At 39.9% G+C, this 10,268-nt stretch overlaps 2 protein-coding genes across 2 annotated transcripts; one reads left to right on the plus strand and one right to left on the minus strand.

Moving 5' to 3' along the window:
• Window positions 1–372: 372 nt before the first annotated feature.
• LOC146514554 (heat shock protein 30-like) lies at window positions 373–1,689 on the minus strand. Its single transcript, XM_085165941.1, has one exon. It carries the CDS (start codon window positions 1,152–1,154, stop codon window positions 552–554), a length of 603 nt encoding a protein of 200 aa, XP_085022067.1. The 5' UTR covers window positions 1,155–1,689; the 3' UTR covers window positions 373–551.
• A 1,456-nt stretch (window positions 1,690–3,145) lies between these two features.
• Window positions 3,146–9,459, plus strand: stbd1 (starch binding domain 1). The gene is made up of 4 exons (XM_085165908.1): window positions 3,146–3,280; window positions 3,373–3,661; window positions 4,679–4,959; window positions 6,355–9,459. Exons 2-4 carry the CDS (start codon window positions 3,379–3,381, stop codon window positions 8,272–8,274), a joined length of 2,484 nt encoding a protein of 827 aa, XP_085022034.1. The 5' UTR covers window positions 3,146–3,280; window positions 3,373–3,378; the 3' UTR covers window positions 8,275–9,459.
• The last annotated feature ends 809 nt before the right edge of the window (window positions 9,460–10,268 follow it).

A 10,268-nucleotide genomic window follows, 5' to 3' on the forward strand; every position in this document is an offset into this window, starting at 1 on the left:
TGAGACAAGCACAGTGGACATTATTGGTCTAAATGTGACATCTAGTGGATATATCAGGGTTTTATACTACTTATATATAATTCCTGCTGATGTTTATTTTTAAAGTAAAGACGTTTATTCTAAGGCCAAAATCTCACTTTAAGAAATATTTAAAAATTTTACAGTCTTTTACTTTTCATTGACTCTTTCTAGTTAAACATAGAATCCATCTACATACTTGCTTTTTGACTGTCTGTAAACTCAGTTCTATTGAAAGTTTAGAATATTAAGCATGTGCGGCAATTGTCCAAAATGGAAACAATAGTGGTTATTTAACATTTTCTTACTTTCAGTGAAAACAGTTTTATTTTTAAAGGTTTATAATATAAAATAATTATATGAGTAAAAATTTGATTTTATTTTTGAGGCATGATTATGAACAAAAGAGTAAACCATGGTTTACCTTGGTTACCCATGGTAATACATTTAATAAAAGCAGTTAAAAGAGAAAGTGGATTCATATTTCAAAAATTACATTCAAATGTTTCAATTGGCACTGGTATAAACAACAATCAGTCCATGTTTTCAGGTTTGTCCTGTGTCCTGCTGTCTTCTGCCTGTGAACACACACTCTGCTGTGCTTTGTCCTCTGAGCTCCTCTTGATAGTCAGCTCTCTCTCAGCCTCTTCAACACACGGAGCTTTGGCTGCCTGGATGTGGAGATTCCCATCTGGACACAGGTGGCAGGTGATGGCTTTAGGGTTCAGTCCTTCAGGCAGATCAAACTCCTGTCTGAACTCCTGCAGTCTGTAAGAGTACGAGCCTTTCCCGTCCTCCTGCTTCTTCTCTGTCTTGCCACTGACTCTCAGCTTCCTGCCCACCTGCCTGACAGACAGCTCCTCTGGGGAAAAGCCTCGAGTGTCCAGCATCAGAGCAAACTTGTCTCCCTCTTTCTCCAGCTGGACGGCAACTGGCTGCACAGACTCTGTCTCCTCCAGGATCCTGTGTTGAAGTTTATCCATCAGCTCCAGACTGCTGTGCAGATCCTGTAGGTTTCTCTGCAGGAGATCCTGCTGGTAGAACAGAGGCTTGATCTCTGGCCACAGACTGCGTACAGGCCAGTACAAATCCATGAATGGACTGAGTGCAGACTGGACTCCATGAGAGCACAGCATCTTCAGTGTGTTTAGTGTTGAGTCCTCTTCTTGTGAGATGAAACACTGTTCAGGTGTCTGTTGTCTTCTTGGTGTTGCTTGTCTTGCTTTCTGTCTCAGCAGTGAGACTGTCCCAGTTTATATATACTAAATGGAGGACGTCCAGAGTCTTCAGGAACTTTCCTGCATTTGCCACAGATCTCCACATGATGGAGCTGTTTCCCAGGAGTGCTTACTTCACTCAGTCTTTCCTGTTCCATCAGGAAGTTTGCTACTAGAATTAATTTTCTGACAGTGCAGAAGTGGTTTGGGATGAACTTCCAATTTCTCCTGGGTGGTTGGGGTTCGGTGGACCAGATGAGTATAAAAAATAAACGTCATCTTTGAAACCACTTATTTTGTTTGTAAAACAAGTTCTCATACAGGTAGACTGGATTATATCATAGCTCATTACATTTCTCACAGTTTAATAACAGACAAACAGTCTCAGCTGGTTAAGCTCATGAACGGTTTTACCAGTGAAAGTAATTATTAGCTGTAGTGTGAATGATAATTTTGAACAATATTTAAAGTACAAATAAACTGACATTAAACATGATTAAATGCATCTTTGAATCAATGTTATTTTATGCTTGAATGTTTGCACAAATGTCTTCAAATTAATGAATGAAAGTGAATTTAAAATAAAAAGACTTATTGAACTTCTATAAATAACAATGTCCTTTGTATGTTTGTATGTTTAATTTTCCATGTCTTTGTGGATTGCCTACTGAGCTGATGTCTCTGTGTTTACAGTTACTCATATTTTAAAATTAAGGCTCCTATTTTGAAAACAGTTGATGTATGCTGAAAAGAAAACTCGACCAGAAACACATTTAAGTGAATCATTCATTATTGGTTTGAATTTCATTTTTTTTATACTTTACATTCATTCTCAATTACTGCAAATCAAATGAAAGATCAATTTAATGAAATTTTTCTTTTCATTTTGACTTGAAAATAAAATGTTATAACAATTTGGATTGAATATATGCTTAAGCACAAGTTAAAAACGGTTTGGCAAAAGTGGATTCATATTTAAGAAATTTGTATTTATTGGATTCATATTTCAAAAAATATATTCAAATGTTTCATTTGACACTCGTATAAACAACAATCAGTCCATGTTTTCAGGTTTGTCCTGTGTGCTGCTGTGTGTCTCTGTCCTGCTGTCTTCTGCCTGTGAACACACACTCTGCTGTGCTTTGTCCTCTGAGCTCCTCTTGATAGTCAGCTCTCTCTCAGCCTCTTCAACACACGGAGCTTTGGCTGCCTGGATGTGGAGATTCCCATCTGGACACAGGTGGCAGGTGATGGCTTGAGGGTTCAGTCCTCCAGGCAGATCAAACTCCTGTCTGAACTCCTGCAGTGGAGGCGACGGCAGAAAAAATATCTAGGTTTCCTGAAGTTTCAAGTCATTTCTCCATTTCTCCACTAGGTGTAGCTGCTACTCAAGTTTTTTTTAATATAACAACGTTTTTTAAAAAAAAAAATATATATATATATATATATATATAGACCACCATATTTATATAATTTTGTACGTTATATATATAGTCACCTTATCAGTTATTTGATGTACCAGTTCGTGGATTTATCACCATTAGGTAACAACTATAACGCTACACAGAACACGGCAATTTTTGGTCACTGGTGATGTCGTGTAACAAGATCAATAACGTTGGCCTGCACGTTTCACCGGTCTCATTTTATATAGCTCATGGACCCTCGTTCAGATATGGAAGACGTGAAGGAAAGCTCAATTAATTATATCAATTTCTGTCATAAGTATTAAAAAAAGACGCACTGATCCCAGAAACACTTCTCATGAAGAAGAAATATTATTAAATACAGACCCAGGCTTTCTACATAGTCTCATCAAATAATATTGAGTCCCCCCCAGTGGTACTAAATCCTATCAGCCCACCTCGTCATGTCCGTTTTCAAGTGTGCAGCGATGAAAGTGTGCAGTGGTTCGTCTGCGTTTTATCAATGAATTCTGCGCTCCCGTGATCCAATCAGCCAATGAACAGCTCGCACCTGCAGCCGTTCACAGCTTGGTAGCTTCAAGAGGTCACTACACTTTGAAACGTGGAAGGGAGAGCGTGGTGAGTTTTTAACAGCGACAGCTTTCAGCGGGGCCGTTAAACCGATATTAGAGCAGAACGGCTCATTCTCCTTCTTCTCCTTTTAATTACAGATTGTAATGCCGGTGAAAAATAGCAACACCGTGGGTTTGGAGAGACGCGTGGATCTGGCCTCGCTTTTCTGTATGATCGGGCGGCACGGCCCAGCCGTGGCTCTGGCCGTGATAGCCATGGTGTCCATGGTGGCAGGTTTCATCATCTACCGAACAATGAGGGGGAAGCGGAGAAAGGCCACAAGCACCGACAGTGACAGCAGGGACGCCGGAGCGGAGACGCTTATACCGCCGGATCAGGAGCCGGAGCCGAGCCCGGAGATTTTGCGCATCTCGGCGGACTCAACAGGTACAGATTCGGGTGAAACGTTAAAACCTGCGAGCTGCTGCAGTTAATTAGTGCGGGAATTTACGTATAACTTGATCTATATTATTATTTCGTAGCTTTGGTGGTAGATTCAGCTTAAGCTGCGTGCGCGCAGACGTCAAAACCGAGCGTACTCCCCTTTCTTTCTGAAATACAACACTATAAGCAGCCCATAATGGACTACAGCTCACAGTATACTGGTTTCTAGCCTTGTCACAGTCACGGCTAAGGAAACCAATTTGTTTTATACAAAAGATTAGCTCTAAAATCTCAGGCAGATGTCCAAAAACTTATTTTTTTTAATTATTATTATTATTATTATTATTATTATTATTGCAAAATTGAAAAAGGCTCCTCACACATTGTTGCATTAGTAGCTTAAAGTAAGATAACACCCAGAAGGGACAACCTTGGAGGGTCTCGCCTGTTATATGAATTGTTCTTGCAGGAACAATGCAAAGTGTCTTTAATTACTTTCAGTGTTTGTTTGAAGCACCATGATATCTCAAAATGAATGGGCACAAGAAATGTAGCTGGAACAAGTCTGCGTTTTAACATTTGATACAGAAACACTCAAACTGAGATACAATTGACTGAGGCTTTGCAAGAGGTTATGGATAAAGAACTGTGCTGCTTACTTTTAAGAGTGTTTATTTCATGAAGAATGGAACAATTGATACGTTCCAGCAATGAATGAATGAATGAATACATAAATAATCATCTTGCTTGACTCATGTCTGATCGTTAAGAAACTTGTCAAGTACAAGCTACTCATCCTGTCAAATATTAATAGACCATTTTAATAAAATGACTGCCAGTGATTAGTAATGACTTTAATTTTTAAGAGTGCTGTAATTTGGGTCACTTCTCATCTACTCTGACTAAAATGTATGAAGTGATCTAGATTATGCAAGTCAGATTCAGTACATTTTAGAAATAAATCAAAATAAACGTAATATTCAGCGTGTGTTTGTGTGTCTCTTTCTCCTGATGTCATAGTTGTGAAAGCTGAAGGCTCTTTAGATGTGAAGGAGGATACTACTCTTAAAATCAGGCATCGGCGTCTCACTGCTGAGAAAAAAACGTCACCTGACCGTCAACCCAAAAGTGACTCGGTACAAGACAACAAGCACAGTGCTTCAGTGCAGCAGGTAGCCGAGCTGCATGCAGAGGAGGAAGACAAAGGTGCTGAAATTGATGTGGAAACTGATGGCACTATGATGGATGCTGATGAGGAAGGTGAAAATGAGGTGATACGGAGCCACAAAGAAGAACTGAAGGTACGTGGTTATCTTTACAAATTGAAGCATATTTTGCCACAATTAAATTCACTTTTGGTAAATGAAGGATTGTCTTGGAGTACCACTGTTCATGAAATTTTTGCCATGGCACATGCATTCTATTGTTTAGTTACCCTTCTGTCTAGATCCCAACAACAGCAGGCACCATTGATTAGAAACCCAGCTAATGACAACGACAGAAGTTGGCTACCAGTGGGTGGTGAAATAATGTTAAAGGTCTTGAACCCTCAAATTATCACCAACCCATTATTGGTTGTTTTTACTGAATGTGAGATATTGGGGTCTGAAAACAATCAGGATTTTTTATTTAGTGAAAGTCAAACAGATTTAAAGAAGTTAAACTCCAACTTCAGCATGAACACTAATATTGCTTCAGCTTTTCTGGATTTGTAGTCATTTGTTCCCACAGGCAAAATAACCACCGATTCAGCTTTAATGCAATTATGCCTGTTTTGCTTAGATGGCTTTACATCTAATTTTTCTTTGCTCTGTATTGGTCAAAAGCTGGGAAGTGGTTAGCTTGGCTAAAGTGATGGTGTGACTTGGCAGCCATTTTGAATGTTTTGGGGTTTTGTCTGTGAAGGTTCTCAGTCATCCAGGTCATCGTAGTCAAAGGAGCTTGCTTTGGGGTTTTGTTTTTCCCTTCGGTAAAGCCCATATCTGAATGTCTCAGCTCGCCAGCATTTTCTATGGTTGAGCATAAAGACCACATGCATAGATTCCCCAATGATGGGCAATTTAAACAAAAACAAAATGGGGGGAAAAAAAAAGAGAAAACACACACACATTTTGATTTTGCCCCAAAACATTGCTTGTAAAGCATTTCAAAACATTCTGGCTTCATTATTGGATTAATCAAGAGTGCAAACATAAACAGCTTTACCGCACATGATTAGCTAATGTTTCATGCTTGGATTGTTTGGTTCTTTGGGTGCAGTCTCAGAGGTTAGTTTAGGGCAGGGGTGGGCAATTCCAGGCCCCGAGGGCCGGTGTCCCTGCAGGTTTTAGATCTCACCTTGGGTCAACACACCTGAATCACATGATTAGTTCATTACCAGGCCTCTGGAGAACTTCGGGACATGTTGAGGAGCTAATTTATCCATTTAAATCAGCCGTGTTTGTTCAAGGACACATCTAAAACCTGCAGGGACACTGGCCCTCGGGGCCTGGAATTGCCCACCCCTGGTTTAGGGCAAAGACTTGCAATGGGGAAATGAGTGACTTGATAAAATCTCTATGTAGTTTACATATTCTCCATTAGTTGAGCTGAAATGCTAGTTTGGTGGTGGTCTTTAATCCTTCATATTTTTCTAACTATTGTGTGACTGAAACATTAAGACCTAAAGATTAAACATATGTATTTTATGCATCTAGGTACTACAAGAAAAAGGCCAAGATGATGATGTGCATACTGAAATGGAATTGTCGAATAAGGAGGCCAGTCAAGAGGAGGAAAACCTTCTGGACATTTCAAAGAGCACAGAGGCCAACTTGGAAGAACCGATTGTTCATATTGAAGACATACCTGTTGCTTGTTATTTCAAAGAAGAGAATCTTCAAGGTGTCACTGATTTCTCTAATGATTATAGCAACAATCACCATATTCCAGAAGAAGGAAAGAAAAGTGGTGGTGAGAAAGCAAAAGAGGAGTTGGTAGATGACCAACTGACTTCTCAACAAGCTGGGAACAGCTCCACAGTGTTTGTTGAAGTAACCAAGCTACAGGGCCAGTGTCATGAGGTGATGCTATCCTTTCAACAAAATGCAGATGAAGACAATGTGAGTGATTCAGCGGATATAAACTTCAACAGTCACCTGCTACAATTGGCTGAACAAAACAATGAAAGTGAGCTTGCCTGCAATCAAGACGGTGATGTAAAAGAGGAAGTACCCACTGCCTCACGTGATGAAGAAGGTAATCCTTCAAGTGTAGTACTGGACCACACCCTGCCCTGTTTGAACCATATGATCGAACCTGAAAACGCTGATAATGGTGATTCTAGCAGTGTAGCCGATGATGCAAAGGCCCAAATCTCTGGCATTGGGGAAATCTCCAGCTTGTCATCAGATCAACAGCAACCGCAAAGCAACATAAATGAAGATGACATTTCCCAAGCTCTGGGAGTCACCAGTGGGGCTGCTCCTGTCACATCTGAAGACGGTAAACTTCCTGTACTTCAGATTCCACTGCCCTCTTTTGAGCAAAGTGAGCCGACTTGGTCATCTTCTGGTCTTGGTGGTGAGAGTGGAATTTCAAGCATGACTGTCAGCCCTGATTTGCCAGATGTTATCAGTGAATATGAAATGCCAACTGAAAACGTGGCTCTCACAGTAAAAGATGATGCACAGTTGGAAGAGCACACTGAGGCTCAGAATAGCCTCCTTGATGATGAGGCTCGATCTGCCATGAATGAAGATCTAGCAAATGTGATATCCAGATCTTACCCATCATATTTTTCCCAGCAGTCCCTCAGTGAGCAAATTGACTGGGCTAATGACAGTTCTTTAGCAGCCAACGACGACATATTGGGACATGAAATTGAGGATCGCTACTATAGAGAGATGGACTGGGCTATAGAGCAGATGGCAGCCAATGTTACTAGCTTAACCGATGAGCCCGCAGTGAAAACAGACATGAAGGCTGATATCAAGGTTGTTGAACTCAATCAGAAGATGGAAAGGGCAGAGAAAGACAAGGAGGAAGAGGACTATGAAAAGACTGAAATCAGTATCATGGAGGCAACTATGGACAATAATGAATGGATCACAGATGGAAACTACCAAGTTCTTCCCTGGATGAACCAGTCTGTCCCTCCTTTTGCCCAAAACCACACACAACCTGAGCCAGTTTCTACTGAAGCGGACCATCCAGGTGCTTCTGTCACAGATGCTACTTGTATAGATGCATCTCTGTCCTTGAATGATGTGAAACAGGCTATCCCGCTTTCCCCTGTTCATGAAAATGGCAAAAAAGTTGTGGCAGTCCAGCCCATGTCCCAGAATGTCAATGTGACTTTCCGCATCCATTATCTCACCCACTCACCACACCAGAAGGTGGCCATCACAGGGAGCCAGCAAGAGCTAGGGAACTGGAAGAAATTCATCCTGCTCGAGAGGGCCAAGGATGGGAATTGGGCCACTGTTGTCAGCCTGCCTGCAGAGAGCATTGTGGAGTGGAAGTTTGTGGTGATGGACAAGGGTGAGGTGTGCCGTTGGGAAGAATGTGGAAACCGCCTCCTGGATACAGGCTACGGAGATGACCTGCTTGTGCACAAATGGTGGGGATTATTGTAAACTATTTGTTGAAAAGGCTGCAGTTTGAGATCAGCAGGTGCACCAGGCGTTCAAACTGTGTTCACGACCAGGTAAAGTTGTGTTTATGTTTGTCAGTAAATTGATAAAACATGATTAAATTTGGGGCACAAAAGTATTGGTTCAACCTGGGCTCATTTTGGTTTAAATCAACTGTTTCTACTTGATACAGATTGTAAATTTCCAATTTTATAGCAGAAACAACAAATGATCTTTTAGTGTTAAATTCATTAGTCTATTGAAGTGAAATGCTCTTGAACTTTTTTTTCTTATTTGTACAAGCAAAAATGTCAAACTTGAGCCTTGCGGTGTCTTTGTTTCCCACATACCAGTTCTCCTGAGAATGGCTTTGACTTCTGCAGTTTTAAATCATTTAAACATCATTTTACTAATATAAGCCTTGGAAGCATGAAATTTCAACCAGATTTATTCTAGTATAAACCTAGATGCAGTATACAGGTGACGGAAACTTCCAGCAACACAATTCCCTAACGGACTAGCTCTTATAAAACCTCTGATGGGACCTTCTAATAGCCAGTAATTTGGTTTTCAGGGACCGGGAAATATTTTGATCAAAACACTGAACGATTACACAAGATGGCTTGTTTCCCCTTTTACAATACCACTGATTATGCAAACTACTACTCCTTAACAGGATGATTTAATGCAAGTGTGAATGAAGAGATTACTGTCCATATGCTGCTTGAATATGCCTATCTATAAGGATAAATGCACATAATTAAATTTTACTAAAGCAATAAATACAGCAATAATTGTTCTGTACGATCGTTGTTACATCAGGTACTCTTAACGCGTTTACCACTAAACTGTGATAGTTGTAATTTCAATGCTGCTTTTATCTCATGGGACTATTTGCATGCAAGACAGTCCCATTGTTGTTCAATAAACGTGCCTTGTGAAAATAATTTTCTACTGTGTTGTAATGCATCAAATGTGTCTTTTGAATAATTTGATTAGCTAATTATCTTAAGAGAAAATTATTCACTAGTTATCTGGTTCATCATTTGGTTCTTAATCATGTAGTGTATATAGCCTTTGTGTCTCAGATTCTATCATTGTATCCTGATATGAAATATTGTGATGATGCTACTTCTGAATGTTGGTTATTGTGGAGATGGTTATTAAATAAACTAATCTTAAATCTCATTCCTGAATGTTTCTTAAGCATGTAAATTTATTCAAAAGTATCCCACCCTCCCCCAAAACTCTTTAAATGCTTTAATACACATTTAAGAAAATGGTGCATTAAGTGCTACATTTGAAGAACACCATTTTATTTTAACAAAGAGCTAACATATGAGGATGATGTTTTGCTGTCTGCTAATCATTTACAGCAGTTGCAACAGACCAAACCAGGTTTTTGAAGTTATTGCACCAAAAAAAAAAACCCTTTCAACTTTCAGACCACCTCTATTTTCCTGTTTTTTGGAACCACTGGCAAAGACTGACCTTGTTTTGAGTCCAGCTGGCACAGAGGTGTCTCATGCAGTGGAAAGCATTATTAGCGGGGATATTTTCATGCCAGCTTGTCAGCTCCATTCAGCAGTGAGCTGAAGGTGACTCTGCTCTATCTGGAAAGAAATGTTTTTGATCTTCTGGTCTAGGAACTGTGCATGGTGACTAATCTGCCTATAATACAGGCCAAAATGCAGTCCTGTTAGTTACCTATTCTGTGCAGCAGAATTGATGTTTTGTGAAATAATCTAACAGTATGAAACTATATGTAAGCACTGAAAAATGTGAAATGCAGTACAGAAGCAATGCCCCCCCCCCCCCTTTCCATCATTTAATTAGATTTTAAGTGCTCATTTAATTGTCAAATCAAACTCAAAGTAAGTCATGCACAAGAATTGCTCACAAAAAGATTTTATTCTCATTAGCACAGAGTTTAATGTGATTGGAAAGGAAGCCATCAAAAAGCTCAAATTCCAATCTTACAATCACGAGAACTTGCT

This window comes from Neolamprologus multifasciatus, chromosome 7 (assembly GCF_963576455.1).
Source record: "Neolamprologus multifasciatus chromosome 7, fNeoMul1.2, whole genome shotgun sequence".
NCBI classification, from domain to species: domain Eukaryota; kingdom Metazoa; phylum Chordata; class Actinopteri; order Cichliformes; family Cichlidae; genus Neolamprologus; species Neolamprologus multifasciatus.